Source organism: Nilaparvata lugens, chromosome 9, assembly GCF_014356525.2.
Source record: "Nilaparvata lugens isolate BPH chromosome 9, ASM1435652v1, whole genome shotgun sequence".
Lineage (NCBI taxonomy): Eukaryota > Metazoa > Arthropoda > Insecta > Hemiptera > Delphacidae > Nilaparvata > Nilaparvata lugens.
Genome location: NC_052512.1, coordinates 40,624,544 through 40,641,060, shown reverse-complemented (window position 1 = coordinate 40,641,060; position 16,517 = coordinate 40,624,544). Strand labels below are relative to the sequence as shown.

General features: G+C 36.5%; 1 protein-coding gene across 1 annotated transcript; it reads left to right on the top strand.

Moving 5' to 3' along the window:
• Positions 1–5,601: 5,601 nt before the first annotated feature.
• On the top strand, positions 5,602–15,541 carry LOC120353151 (neurofilament medium polypeptide-like). Its single transcript, XM_039435877.1, has 3 exons — positions 5,602–5,645; positions 11,332–11,868; positions 14,000–15,541. Exons 2-3 carry the CDS (start codon positions 11,371–11,373, stop codon positions 14,819–14,821), a joined length of 1,320 nt encoding a protein of 439 aa, XP_039291811.1. The 5' UTR covers positions 5,602–5,645; positions 11,332–11,370; the 3' UTR covers positions 14,822–15,541.
• Positions 15,542–16,517: the final 976 nt, after the last annotated feature.

Below are 16,517 nucleotides of genomic sequence, written 5' to 3'. Positions count from 1 at the left end.
TATTACATACCAATGCCTTTGTAATCTATAGTATTGCAAATATATTATAGATATAATATCTCGTGATAAAATACCCCAATGACGGCATTCAATTTCAAGTAAGAGCTATCGTTGGGAAGGCATAGGCATTGTGGGTCTATATCTCTTTAAAGTCTTTGAATGACAGTGAAGAAAGATAGGAGAAAAACGTTGCCAAGTCTCTCCATTTTGCCACTGAGTGTACACAGCTGTTTGATCCAATTTGATCAGCTAAAATCGAGCTCAAAACGATGGCGTGTTTGTTTTTTTGATTTCGAAAAGTGAAGAGCTGCTCTCCAATTTTTGAAACGTCATATCTCGAAAACGGTTGGTGCTCAAAACGAAATAAAAGTTGCTCAAATCAGCTCAAAACGAGCTCAAAACGATGGCGTGTTTAGTTTTTCGATTTCGAAAAGTGGAGAGCTGGCATTAAGTTGGCTCTCCAATTTTTGAGACGTCATATCTCGAGAACGGTGGGTGCTCAAAACGAAATAAAAGTTGCTCAAATCAGCTCAAAACGAGCTCAAAACGATGGCGTTGAGAGATTTCAAAAATATTTAAGTGGAGAGCCAACTTAATGTTGGACCCGCGAACCATACCTTGCCTATATGCCGTCACCGAGACGCGTATTGTACCTACTCCATTTTATTCATTTGATTTGTACTGTACATGGAAATTGTATTAACTAACTGTTTTATCTTGCAATTCATTTCATGAATGAATTAAAAAAGAATTCATTTATTGCTTCATTTCATGAATTATCCCCACGCTATTCGCTAATTTTGGAAAATATAAACTTCAAATTTCTATTATCTTACACTTTAAACATTGAAACTTGGTCTTCAATAATATACCTTTCTACTCCATTCCATTCGCTTGATTTGTACATGAAAATTGCATCAACTCACTGTCATATCTTGTGATCCTTTCATGAATTATCCCCACATCATTTTGCACAATATAAACTTTGAACTTCTATTATATCCTCTCTTAGACTTTGATCATTTAAATTTGGTCTTCAATATACCTTTCTACTCCATTTTATTTGGTTGACTTGTACAGTCCGGGTTTTGTAGCTTTGGCTATCAGCTGCGAGCAACTAGACTACAATACTACCCGTTCAAAAACATCGAACATCAAATTTTTTGTAGGGAGCTTCCTCCATCTAGGTGTCATATGCTACTCTGGATCGTATGTTTTTTTAAAGTACCTAGGAATATCAACCCGTGAACCATACCTTGTCTATATGTACCTAGTTTCAATGCACAGAGGCAAATCTATGGGACGTGTATTATACATGAAAATTGCATCAACTAAGGCTAGGGACACACCAGTTAGTCAAGACAAGACAAGACAAGACATGATCAGACACAATACTTCACATAGTTGCTTATGAAGACATGTCTAATTGTAATGACTAATCAGTGTGTGTTGCGTCATAAGCAACAATGTGAATTATTGTGACTAAACGTGACTATTCTTGTCTTGTCTTGCCTTGACTAACTGGTGTGCGCCTAGCCTAGGCTGGGCACACACAGATTAGTCAAGACAAGACTAGTCACGTTTAGTCACAATACTTAACATTGTTGCTTATGACTCAACTCACACTGATTTGGCTAGGCACGCACCAGTTAGTCGAGTCATGATCAGACACGTTTAGTCACAATACTTTACATAGTTGCTTATGAAGACATGTCTTATTGCAATGACTAATCAGTTTGTGCTGCGTCATAAGCAACAATGTTAAACATTGTGACTAAACGTGACTAGTCTTGTCTTGACTAATCTGTGTGTTCCCAGCCTTAGGCTGGACGCACACCAGTTAGTCAAGGCAAGACAAGACATTATCAGACACGTTTAGTCACAATACTTCACATAGTTGCTTATGACACAGCACACACCGATTAGTCAAGACAAGACTAGTCACGTTTACTCACAATACTCAACATTGTTGCTTATGACGCAGCTCACACTGATTAGGCTAGGCACACATCAGTCAGTCAAGACAAGACATTATCAGACACAACACTTCACATAGTTGCTTATGAAGACAAGTCTGATTGCAATGACTAATAATCAGTGTGAGTTGCGTCATAAGCAACAATGTGAATTATTGTGACTAAACGTGTCTGATCATGTCTTGTCTTACCTTGACTAACTGGTGTGCGCCTAGCCTAGGCTGGGCACACGCAGATTAGTCAAGACAAGACCTAGTCACGTTTAGTCACAATACTTCACATAGTTGCTTATGACTCAACTCACACTGATTAGGCTAGGCACACATCAGTCAGTCAAGACAAGACATGATCAGACACGTTTAGTCACAATACTTTACATAGTTGCTTATGAAGACATGTCTTATTGCAATGACTAATCAGTTTGTGCTGCGTCATAAGCAACAATGTTAAACATTGTGACTAAACGTGACTAGTCTTGTCTTGACTAATTTGTGTGTTCCCAGCCTTAGGCTAGGCGCACACCAGTTAGTCAAGACAAGACAAGACATGATCAGACACGTTTAGTCACAATAATTCACATAGTTGCTTATGAAGATATGTCTAATTGCAATGACTAATCAGTGTCAGTTGCGTCATAAGCAACAATGTGAAGTATTGTGATTAAACGTTTGACAATAATAATTGGAAAATTAATTTCAATTATTTCTGAGTAACTTTCTCGCTCTCACCACCTACTTATCTTTTGAAACAAACAAGTTTCTAGCATGTCGAAAATTTCATGTTTTCTGCTTGAAATGTCTCGACATTGACGAACATAATCAATCATTAATTAAAAAATAATCATAAGTCGGATAAAAATGATCCAGACACCAATAGAAAGGAGACATTGTCCACGTTTATTTGATATAAAATTATTACGCATTACGACGCCCCATGATTCTGAGAGAAGTGATATTCAAAAGAAAAACAAATCTTCGCGATGTTTTATTTATTTATTTTACAATATTTCTTTGGAGACAACAGGTCGAAACCCACAACTGCCTCCTTAACTCAAATCATAATAATGTCAAAATACTATAAATTCCAATTTTATCATGAAAGTTGAATTTCCTTTTAATCCTTCAACCCTGAAACTTTTCTAGTGCTCCTAGGATATCGGGGATGATATTATACATCCAATTCTGACGTTGAATTGGAAATTTGAGAAAGTTGCAATTTTACACGATTTGGCAACCCTGTAATTTCTTCGGATGAAGGGCCAAGTCTCAACTTATTTTACACAAACTTATTTATAGTCTTGTCTTGACTAATCGGTGTGGGCCCAGCCTAACTTTTATATATTGTGACTCCTCTAGTCCAGGCAACGAATGCTCAAATAAAGGTATAGAGGGAAAAGTTTGGAACAAAATTTTCAACTCCACAGCTCTTTTAAGGGTAGTTAGAGGATTAACATATCAAAAGTCCTCACCCCTATCCACTGTGCTAAAGGGGTGGGGGTGGTTTGAAAGTACCATTTTCTCATTTTTCGCATATATCTCGGAAACTATGCATCCTATGAACATTTGTCTTCTGTGCAAAAATGAAGCTTACAAAATTTCCAACAAGTTTTGTCCTCTACATTATTTCCAGATCTCTCATATTTCCTGAGATATCCGCTCTTGAAGGTGAGACATTTTTTGAAAAACACTTCTGCCTCCAATTTTTTTCATATTTTCGGCCTTATAATTTTTGAACGATTGATGAAAAAACTCTCATAGTTTCTGAGATATCCGCTCTTGAAGGTGAGACATTTTTTTGAAAAACACTTCTGCCTCCAATTTTTTTCATATTTTCGGTCTTATAATTTTTGAACGATTGATGAAAAAAACCCGCGCTGATTATAAGCTGATAGAGCATCGAATTATCTTCAATTTGATGTATATTTACACTATTTTACGAATTTCCCTACCAGCACTGCAGCAGTTTTAGTGTTGAGAGTAAAATTTCCTGTTCAGCAACAATAGATTAGTTGACAATGTAATTTGAAGGGAATGTTTGGAACACAATTTTTGACTTTGCAGCTTTGTTGAGACTAGTTTGGAGGTGAGCATATCAAAAATCCCAACCCCTACATCATGTGTGCTGAAGGGATGAGGGTGGTTTGGGAGTTGCATTTTCCACATATTACTTACATGCTTATATCTTGGAACATGCGTTAAATCATAGCCACCTCTAAGGCCCATGTTATACGGACAGAAAAAACGCGACAGATTTTTCGCCACGTAGACGCCAAGCCTACCGAGCAATGGACGTCACTGTGTGCAAGTTATACGAACGTTTTATCTGTCGCGTCGGACCCTGTAAACCCGGCGTCAGCGTCGACAACGCGACCGGACCGGTAAAAATTGGCAGAAAAAACGCGATAGAAATGACGCGAGTACTGTTATACGGGCAGCTTTTACGCGGCAGATCCGTACTTCCTCCCCCACCATACTCCTCCGGGCGTACACTTCTCCCTATTGGCTCCCTCGGAGCCTGCCGCGGCGTTTTTGCTGCTCGTATAACAGCTCCCTGGCGTCGACGACGCGACGTTATTGCTGCTCGTATAACAGCACTGAATTGTTAGTTCATCGTTGGCGTTTTATCTGTCGCGTTTTTTCTGTCCGTATAACAAGGGCCTAATACAATGCCGCGGCCTACGATATTGCAACGTCGCAGTGTAGGCCTAGAATTTAATACATGATTGGTGAAAAAGATCAGCTGGTATTTTTAAAAATCTTTTTCACCGATCATGTATTAGATTCTAGGCCTACACTGCAACGTTGCAATATCATAGGCCGCGGCCTTGTATTAGAGGTGGCTATGGTTATATTGACATATTCAACTACATAAAAATGAAGCTTAATAAATTTCCTACAAGTTTTGTTTTGTAGAGGTTTTCGATAGATCCGATACTCTTCGAGATATTTATGTTCTAAAGTGATGCATTTTCGAAAAACCAGTTTTTCTTTCATTTTTTCGCTCTTTCAACTCTTATAACTTCTCAACAATTAATGGAACAAGCATGTGCTAATTACGAGCTTGTAGAACATTAAATTATCTTTCATTTCATGTATAATTCGACTATTTCACACATTCCTATACGACTGTTGTCGCAGTTTCAGTTTTGATTGTCTTTTTTTAGTAGGAAGTTTAGAAACACCCGTTTAGTATTGTATTTAGTTTTACTTTCCTTGCCCTATTACCATAGGTACCGTAAGGAAAGTATTGGTTTCCGGAAAAAATTAAGGTACCCCAATTTCTATACGTTTCAAGGTCCCCTGAGTCCAAAAAAGTGGTTTTTGGGTATTGGTCTGTATGTGTGTGTGTGTGTGTGTGTGTGTGTGTACACGATATCTCATCTCCCAATTAACGGAATGACTTGAAATTTGGAACGTAAGGTCCTTACAATATAAGTATGAGACACGAACAATTTCGATCAAATGCGATTCAAGATGGCGGCTAAAATGGCGAAAATGTTGTCAAAAACCGGGTTTTTCGCGGTTTCTCGGAAACGGCTCCAACGATTTTGATTAAAGTTATACCCGAAATAGTCATTGATAAAATCTCTATCTATCAACTCTATCAAGAAGGCTCTATCAACTGCCACAAGTCATTCTGAAGCATTTCGCCGACATCACTGGAGAGAAGGTGAATATTGTTTTAGTCTCGACATACATGTTTGTTGAGGAGCTCAGGGCAACCATTTTAAAAAGTTTGGACAATCATTGTTTGTCAAACAAAAAAATCTGGTGTGGCGCACTCACACAACTTTCCTTGCCGTTATGAAAATTAATCACCTGACGCTAGTGTACACGCGCATCTCAAGTCTACTATTCCATATAGAAACAATAGCGTAAGTAGATATCTCATGGTATAGGGCGTTTATGTCGCAACTTTTACTGTTATCTCGAGCCGATTACTGCTGATTATTGTCGAATTTTACTGTTTTGTTGGGGTGAGAGTGTATGAACGGCACAATATGAGAGACTACCAGTGTCACACAGCTCCACGGGAAAGAATTACATGAACTATCGGCTACTTTAATTTTTTTCGGAAAGCAATACTTTCCTTACCTATGGTAATAGGGCAAGGAAAGTAAAAATTACTGATTTCCCAAACATTTTCAGTGTTTTCTGTGAAACTTTAAACCTGTTCTCCCCACTTACAAATATTTTGTTTGGTGACGCGTCTACACTGACCACAGGCAAACATTGTTTGTCAAACATAATAAAATTTGCCCAAACTGTTTCAACAAACATGTTTGTCGAACATTTGTTCAGTATGGACACGGCTTAACCTTCCGGTAGTCGCGCCCTACTCGGTCACACAAGTAGTCGCGTGTTGTATTTTGTACAACATCCAATTTTCCAAGTGTTATGTACTCTGTTTACTGTCAAAACATATTAATTGATTGTATAAATACTTTTCCCATCTTCTTGGATTATTTTACGCCTATGAACATTTGAATGATTACCATTTTATAGCCCAATAAGGTACAAGCCATCAATTTTATGTTATTGGTTCGTTTACAGTCCCCGTATACAGTCTTTCCCTATCTTATGCACAGTCGCGACTAAATGGCACCTAAAGACTGAACCATTGCATTGCTCGGTTGATACTGCAACTCAGTGGAGTGATGGGGGGAAAGTTTTGGAATGCATAGGTGATTCATTCACTGACACCACCCCATTCAATAGTTTTGTGCAGCAAAAAATTACAAAAAATGACACTGTTGTACTTTTTACAACAGCGCGACTGCCGGAAGGTTAATGATGATCAACATTGTGGTTTTTGGATATGGTAAGGATTCCCATTACTGAGCCAGGAGTGGCCTAATACTCTAAGGCTAAACTCACACTTACGCGACTCATGTCGAGAAGAGACTCGACTCTAGTCGAGAAGAGACTTGACTCCAGTCGAGAAGAGACTCGACTCTAGTCGAGAGCATATGTTTTCAAATGGTGACGTCACGGAGACTAGCGGAGACTAGAATCGACTAGTCTGAGTGTCACCATTAGGAAACACATGCTCTCGACTAGAGTCGAGTATGTTCTCGACTATAGTCGAGTCTCTTCTCGACTGGAGTCGAGTCTCTTGTCGACTAGAGTCGAGTCTCTTCTCGACCTGAGTCGCGTAAGTATGAGTTGAGCCTCAGCCTATAGTGAGGTCCACGTTATAATGGCAGTGTTTGTTTAGCAATGATATTGTTATCCTCGTCTATCATTCAACAAAGCGGATATCGCTATCTCTTTCTCGCTTTGCTCTGTTCACAGAACTACTTGTCTATTTTCTTTCCACTGATTCACAAAATTTTAATAATAATGCCGCGGTACGAACTCGAAATGCTGTAAATTTAGAATATGCACGGGAAAATCAGCAGCAAGGAGATATACCATTCAATTTCCCAGCAAGCTGCATTCAACTATATCTAAAAATACAAACTGCTGCACAACGAACCAAGCACAAAGGGAGTCCATATTGAGATATAAATTTAAATACTGATTGTTGGATAATAATTTTCATAAAAATATAGTACATCAGATTAAGCTAAGGCTAAGCACACCTGAGGAGGCGCGGCTTGGTGATACTAAGTGTTGATTTTATGGAGATTGCCTTATCAATATACTTCTTTCATTGTTGAGAACAAAATCTCCGACCATTATTGGACAGGGGTAAAGATCAGTATGAATAAATCCTCAGATAGACAAATAGATAATGGTTATAAGAGTGTTATCAATACAAAAAAAGTTAATGAATTAATTAGAAATGAAAACTGGTGGCCTATCCTAGATCTTAGAGACCCATCAGATATCTACAATGAAATTGTTAAGAAATTTGAATTCATTTATGATAATAGTACAATAAGGATAAAAGTCAACAATAAACAAGATAGGAATCCCTGGATTAATAATACTATCAAGCAACTAATAGATACAAAAAACCGCACATGTTTGCCTTTGCGGCTTAAAAAGGACAAACATGATTTAGAACTAAGAAACCAATTCAAGGCCATTAGAAATGACCTGACAAATAAAATTCGCTTGGAGAAGAGACTTTATTATCATAGATTATTTTCCGATAATTTTAATAATACAAAAAAGACTTGGGAAACTATTAATCAATTTATCAATAAAAAACGTAGACCAACCATAATGGAATCAATCAAAAATAATTTCAAAGTAACTGAAGAAAATCATATGCATGACTTAACCGAGAAATTTAAGGAAAAATTTAAATTGACAATTGAAGAGGTTAATGATGGGATGAATGGGCAACACTTTGACTTATCTCAGCATTTAAAAGAGGGAAATCATTCAATAGGCAATAAATTAAGCATGAACTTCAAGAACATGAATTTGCATTCTCTGTATTTAGCTATCAATAAACTGAATAGTTAGTCATCCTCAGGACCAGATAGGATTAGACCACGAGATGTAATAAGCAATATATTTTACCTGAGACTAATATTGATTCATTTGATTAACAGAATTGTTGAAACTGGTAATATACCACAACCAATGAAAGTAACTCATCTTAGACCCATCTTTAAAAAAGGATGAAAGAAAAATGTGGGGTGTTACAGACCAGTAGGATCGATATCAGTTGTTATGAAAATTCTGGAACACTTCATAGGAATGCAATTGCAACAGTATCTATCCAGACATAGTATAATAAACAAGGCTCAACATGGCTTCATTCCCGGAAAATCAACTATTGATTTATTAGAAACTATGACAGGTGACATTAATAGATCTCTGAATGATAATATGTTTGTAATGGCAGTGGCAACTGATTTGACTATGGCATTTGACCTTGTGAATTATCAAATCATGCTTCGCAAATTAAGTGAAATAGGTATTGGGGGTAAATTACGAAGATTATTAGAGAATTATTTCATGGATAAAACTTTGCATGCAGGTATAGGTAGCTATATTAGTAGCAGCTATGAGCAGACATGTGGATTAGTTCAAGGCAGTATCTTGTCACCTACCCTATTCATTATGTGAATGATTTTGCTAGTTTAAATTTTAAAAGTAAAATTCTGCAATATGTTGATGACAATATATTCTATGTAATACACAAAGACTTGGAAACTGGTTTGAGACTCATACAACAGGATCTTGATTTGGCAACTAAGTACTTCTTTAATAACAGTATAAAAATTAATGCCTAAAAGACAAAGGCCATAGTGTTTAAGAATCAAAGAATTAATGTTGATGAAAGAGAAGTTGTTAAATTGACTTGCCATGAAACAGTATGCCTGATAAACCAAAGAATGAATGATTGCAATTGCCAAAAACTTGATTACAGTAAAAGTATAAAACACCTAGGAATAACTTTCGATTCTGATATGAGATTCAAATCACACAACGATTCACTAAAAAACATAATGAGAGCAGCACTTTATAAGTGTTCTAGAATAAGTAGCTATTTTCCGGTTGGCACTAAAAGAATTATTTACTATTCAATGATACAGAGTACTCTGTACTATGGTATCTCAATATACAGTTTAGCTCCGAAATATATAAAACAGCCATTACAAAATATTGTAAAAAGGATAATAAGAACTCTTTTTAATGGTATTGATCGCCAGCTATTGAGAATTATGTCCATGGGGGCCCTAGCCAATTACACTGATTTGACAAGGAATTATTTCATAAGCCAATTTGGAGAAATAAATGAAATAAACTATGAATTGAGAAACAGAGTATTTAGACCACAGAGATTCAACAATAATTATGGTAAAAGAACTCCAGAGTGCAGAATACCATATCTTCTGAACTCATTGCCTCTGGAATTGCGAAATTTACAAAGAAGGGGTGAAGTTCGGACAAAATTGAAATTATTTTTCATTGCAATAATTGATGATTAACATATGACATATGGTTGGATTTACAGTAAGAATGCAAGCTCACAATAGTTTCTCAGACTAGCGATCATTTAATAGTTATATGGGAAGGTTTTACATTTTATTATAAGTAATTATTTATGAATTTCCAATTTGCTTTGTTAATAACATTCATTTAATATTATATATTTATATTTGTTTATTATGTAAGTTATTGCAACATAGTAAATGTTTTTAGTATTTTTTTTAAATATTCCTCAAATAGCTTAAAGCTAGAGGGATTAAAAATATATATGAATTTTGTATTTAATGAGATGTGTATTGAAATTGAAATAAAATCACACCGTTCGACGATTCAGTGTGTGTGAGTTGTTTCATTCAAACCAATTTTAGCAAGAAGCACCTGGATGCAAAATGCCGCATCGCGCCTCCTCAGGTGTGCATCCAGCTGAAGTTTGTCATGAGATGCATTAACTATTTGGCGGTGCGAAGTTCGCCGGGCCAGCTAGTTATGAATAATAATCATACCAGATAATAATCGATAGGATAGTTATTGGGACATATGAATAAAGTTGAGCATTTGCTTATACTTCTAAAATATGGAGCATTTGCTTCATTTTCTATGAATAAACGTGAGCAAAACCTTTTGCTCATGCTCATCAAAAAAAATAGTTTGAGCATTTGCTCAAAAGTAAAAGCTTATACTCAAAATTGTATGAATAAACTAGAGCATTTGCTGAACTTTTGAAGCAAATGCTTCAAAAAAGGTGAGTCTAGTCTAGAGCAGCTTATCACCTTTTGCTCATAGTACAATGGCTCAACTAATTCGTATGAGGAAGAGGAAACTATACCAGATACGATCACAACCAATAGTTGAGAACTATAAAACTCTTTTTAGATTCAACCATGATATATCACCATTATTGTTACAAAAGATAGCTTACCTGATATAAAGATAGCCATAACAAAATAGGAAATAGGCATTTAAGAAGATGAGAGTGTAGACGATTATAAGAAGGCTATTGATATTAAAAGAATATGCTGAAGATTATTATAGAGATAACATTTTTTCACGCTATTATTTCAAAATTTTAAACTCAACTAACCTAAAAGTATTCATAAATAGAAAAAACAAAGCAGACGACACAAACACAAGCGGTGCCCCCTACTTGCATATTTAGCGCTTCCGTGAGCTATAAAAACAAAGTAAGGCTACAAAAGCGAATCAGCTGATGAAAAATCTTTAAAATACGTGAGCATTTGCTCCAGAGTTCAGGAGCATAAGGTAGTAGTTAAGGTAAAGCTTATTCATATAAAAATGAGCAAAAATGCTTTTGCTTCTACCTTTAGCTCATGAGCAAAACCTTATGCTCCATGCTCTTGCTCATGAGCATTTGCTCTGGTTTTATTCATATGACCCATTATCCTACATCAGGTTCTAAACTATTTTTTAATTCTACATGAAAACTTTCCAATATTTTTCAGGTGACTCTTCGAAAAGCAGACACTAGACTCCAAAAACTGATGGTGTTTATAGCTGATAGAATAGCGATCTGGTTGGATTCGATTATGAAAGAGGCTCAATCAAAAGATACAGCTGATAAATCGATTGAAGCAAAACTACAAGGGGAGGGAGAGGATGGTGATAAGAAGGAGAAAAAGAAGAAGAAAGAAGAAAAGGCGGAAGAAGAAGAGGTGGCGGAGGAGGTGGAAGAAGAAGAGAAACCGAAAAAATCTCCAGCCAGTAGTCAAAAATCTTCGAAAACAGCTTCGAAAGAGAGTTCGAAGGCACCATCCAAAGCCTCTTCTAAGGCGTCAACGAAAACGCCATCTAAAGAGAGTAGTAAACAGAAGGTGGAGGAAGAAGAGGAAAAAGTCGAAGAAGAAGCTGTAGCAGAGGAAGAAACGGCCAAAGAGGAGGAAGAAGGAGCAGGTGATGCTGAGGCTGCTGTGGAAGAGGGAGAAGGAGAAGGAGAAGAGGGTGAAGCCGAAGAGGTGGCAGTGGAAGAAGAACAAGAAGAGGTTTGTTGAACTTTTTTACTATTAAGGCTGTGCAAAGGCTAAAAAAAAACTTTCTACTATAGTGCGGTCCACGTTATAATGACAGTATTTGTTCAACTTTGGAATTGCTATCCTTGTCTAATATTCGACAAAGCCGGTGGTACTATCCTTTTCTAGGTCCACAACGATGACAATTATGTTTTTGACAGTGTAGAAATATAATTAATTAATGCAGAGAATCGGCATCGCTATTCTTCTATCTTTATCCACTGCCATTATAACGTGGACCTCACTATAGGACTGTTATTGTTCCCTAATCATAATAATATTATATGGTAGCTCCTTGTGTATCTTTTCGAATGCAACACGTTGCTTTTGAGAAGATACAAAGGAGCATCAGTTGCTTATTAAATGCATTGAAGCTCCTTGTGTATAATATTATTGTATGACTTCTCTAACTAGTAAGTTGATAGTGGATGTGATACGGTAGTCAAATTGTAGTGATATATTGATCATTAACTTATTCAAAGAAAATTTACTTAAGGCTTTCACAACCTTTAATTTATTGCTATATCTAGCAAACCGTTTCAGTGTTTGGGTTACACCATGATATCATAGAGAAACAATAGCGTAAGTAGATATCCCATGGTATAGGGTGTTTATGTCGCAACTTTTACTGTTATCTCAAGCTGATAGTCGACGTAGTTCTTTCCTGTGAAGCTTTATGACGCTGGTAGTCTCTCATATTGTGCCGTTCGTACACTCTTACCCCAGCAAAACAGTAAAAATCGACAATAATAGACAGTAATCGGCTTGAGATAACAGTAAAAGTTGCGACATAAACGCCCTATACCATGGGATATCTACTTAAGCTATTGTTTCTCTATGATGATATTCAATAACTAAAGTCGATTTTTTACAATATCTAAAGTCTCTTCAATTAATACAATATCATTTGTTGTAGCAATCAAAAAGTGTATCTCATCATAAATAATATTTTTTTAAGTGTGTTTGACCGTGATAGCTTCAAGTATTTCCATAAAAACTTTTGATTATTCAAAATTATATGAATTATTGATGACTTTAGAATGAAAAATAAGAAATTAGAGTAAACATTCAGCATTATATTTTTTTATTTTCCCCACAACATTTTTCAAACTTTCAAGTATGATGTTTATACTACACTATGTACCGTACTCGTCTTGTAGCTTCGCCTCCAAAAAGCTCCGCTCCTTGTGTATCTTTTCGAATGCAACACGTTTCTTTTGAGAAGATACAGAAGAGCATCTGCTGCTTATGGAAAGATACATTGAAGCCTTTTGTTTCTTTTGAGAAGATACAAAAGATCATCAGTTGCTTATGGAAAGATACATTGAAGCCTCTTGTTTCTTTTGAGAAAATACAAAAGAGCATCAGTTGCTTATGGAAAGATACATTGAAGCTCCTTGTGTATCTTTTCGAATGCAACATGTTGCTTTTGAGAAGATACAAAAGAACATTAGTTGCTCATGGAAAGATACATTGAAGCTCCTTGTGTATCTTTTCGAATGCAACACGTTGCTTTTGATAAGATACAAAAGAGCATCAGTTGCTCATTGAAAGATACATTGAAGCTCCTTGTGTATCTTTTTGAATGCAACACATTGCTTTTGAGAAGATACAAAAGAGCATCTGTTGCTTATGGAAAGATACATTGAAGCTCCTTGTGTATCTTTTGGAATGAAACACGTTCCTTTTGAGAAGATACAGAAGAGCATCAGTTGCTTATTGAAAGATACATTGAAGCTCCTTGTGTATCTTTTCGAATGCAACACATTGCTTTTGAGAAGATACAAAAGAGCATCAATTGCTTATGGAAAGATACACTGAAGCTCCTTGTGTATCTTTTCGAATGCAACACGTTGCTTTTGATAAGATACAAAAGAGCATCAGTTGCTCATGAAAAGATACATTTTCGAGAATGTTGGATGTTTTTGAAGGGGTAGTATTGTAGTCTAGTGGCCCTCCACCAATAGGCAATAGGCTACAGGACCCAGACTGTACATTTATGTATCTCTAAACACAAGATTAAACATTGATGTTTTGATGAATGATAAAAAAAAATTCTTGTTAATAACCAGTGATTGATTTCATCTTCCTCACTTCCCTGCAGGTCGATCAAGGAGATCAGCTGCAAGTTGATGACATCAAAGAAGTTTTGGAAGATCAGCTGGCCGATAAAGAAACGGTTGACAAATTGTCTGACATGATAATGAACATACTTTCAGAGACTGAGAGTATGGTGAAGCCTCCTCTTCCGCCCCTCATACCCCCCACAGCACTCAGGAAGAAGAGCTTTGTCTATCAGATCACCAGAGAGGATGGAAGCATCTACAATGTACGCCAGTTGAGCTCCCAGACTGTTGCTGAGAAAGTGGCTGAAGCCAGAAGTCGTGAAAAACCACCAAGGAAAGCGCCCGGTCTGTTTGACCGACCCAATTCAACAAGTCCGTTGAATCTGAAAAATATGGCCGAATGGTCGCGCTGGGCGGTTGAAGTTGCTGATGTGGCAGAAAAATGGACAAGTTGGATCAATCAAACTGTGGCCACGGCCGAATTGGCCCAACAGAACGCTGGAGGAGCAACAGAAGGAGGAAATATCCGGCCCGGAGGATCACAACGGAAGTTCACAAAAGAGAACTGGAAACAGTGGCAGGCCCGCATACAGGAGCAGGCTGACGATTTCAGGAAAATCAAGAAAGAATTGAAGAAGAGTGGAAGTGAATGGAGTAAGAAGGCAGAATTGAGCATGCAGAAAATGGCGGATGGCGGAGAGGAGGAGAGAGAGAAGGAGACAGATGTGATCAATTATGAGGAGGGAAAGGAGGAGGATGAGGGGAAAGGAAAGGATGTAGATGAGGTTGTGGAGGGGGTAGAGGCGGAAGGAGAGGTGAAAAATGAAGATGAAGTTGTAGAGAAAGAAGGGGAGGATTGAGGAGAGAGTAAAGGAGAAAAGGAGTGGAGTAGGGAAGATGGAAGATGGAGAGAAGTGGGTGGGATAGAATAGTGGGTGATAATGCAGAAGGGTGGATGAGAGAAAAGAGAGAAATGTATAATTGACTGATAGGTTGGAGCAAGAAGAAGCAGTAGAAAACATGGAAAAGAAAGAAGTGGAAGGTGGAAAAATGCGGAGGATAAGGGAGGAAAATGAAGAAGAGTCTCAGAGAGAGAGAAAAAAAAGAAAGAGGATGAAGGGTTCAAATGGAGCTGAAGATAAACAGATAAAAGGGAGAGAGAGAGAGATATCACACGTTGATGCTGATAAGAAGCAGATGAAACATGTATCGAGAAAAAGATCAGAATGTAGGAGTAGTTTCAAGGTTAGGAGAGAATTTCTTGAAATAATGATACATGTTTTTGTAATATCTTGTGGAAGGATTGTTCAGGAAATACAGAATAAAAGAACAAGAAAAAGTGAATTGAAAGAGGGAAAGTGGTAGGCTAACAGAACTTAGCTTGACAGGGATAGAGCAATTTGGGTGGGTAGAGAGAGAGAGAGCGAGTGAGGGAGGGAGAGGAAAAATAATGGTGAGTTATAAACAGAGATTGAGGCTGTGCAAAGGCTAAAAAAACTTTCTACTGGTGATATTTTTCAAAGTTTTTCGATTTGTATATCATCAAGCTATCAAAATGAAAAAGTTTTCTCAGAAAAACGTTCCTTTCCGATCATTACTTTTTGAGATATGAGCGCCTAAAGTTTAAATTTTTGGGACAGAACATTTAAAATTCGGTATGAGATAAATCCATGCGATTTAGAGGATAGATTCTTCATGGTATTGTTGATCTAGAAAAGCAAGAATTTTCTGAGAATATCAATTTCTAAGATAGTTAATCAATTTACTAAAAATAACAAAAAATATTGTTGAGCTATTTTTTGTTATTTTTAGTAAATTGAATAACTATCTTAGAAATTGATATTTTCAGAAGATTTTTGTTTTACTAGATCAACAATATCATGAAGAATCTATCCTCTAAATCACATGGATTTATCTCATACCGAATTTCAAATGCTCTGTCCCAAAAATTTGAACTTTAGGCGCTCATATCTCAAAAAGTAATGATCGGAAAGAAGAGTTTTTCTGAGAAAACTTTTCATTTTGATAGCTTGATAGCAAATCAAAAAACTTTGAAAAATATCACCAGTAGAAAGTTTATTTTTAGCTTTTGCACAGCCTTAAAGTGGCTGATTGAGAGAGAAAAAAGTCTGAGTAGAGAGAATGATTCAGTAAATGGAGATAGAGAGAGAAAGAGACCAGTGGTATACTTCAGAAGAGAAAAGAGGGAAAAAGATGAGAATGTGTGAGGTGGGTATGAAAAAGAAGAATATGACTAGGATATCACTCATTGCCATTCCATCGAATGTATCATTATTAAAATATTAAATAATTGTACTTATGTTAAATTAAATTATTTGTTTGAGTGGAATATGAATTTTATTTTACTTTAAAATACAACAACAGATATCAGAAATCGAAACTGAAATCAGACTGTTATGTCATAATTTAAGTATTTGGAAGTGATCATAATTAAACAGTTCTCAATGGAAAGAAACATTGAGGAGTTCCATTTATTCTATTCTTCGTAAATAGCAGAGAATTTAAGTACCTTTCAAGAAAAAATTGAGTTTTTTG

Excerpts from the sequence above, each read along its gene's own strand:
- LOC120353151 (XM_039435877.1), top strand. The coding sequence starts at position 11,371 with ATGGTGTTTATAGCTGATAGAATAGCGATCTGGTTGGATTCGATTATG. Across the intron at positions 11,869-13,999 it reads TGGAAGAAGAACAAGAAGAG|GTCGATCAAGGAGATCAGCT; the intron begins GTTTGTTGAACT and ends ACTTCCCTGCAG.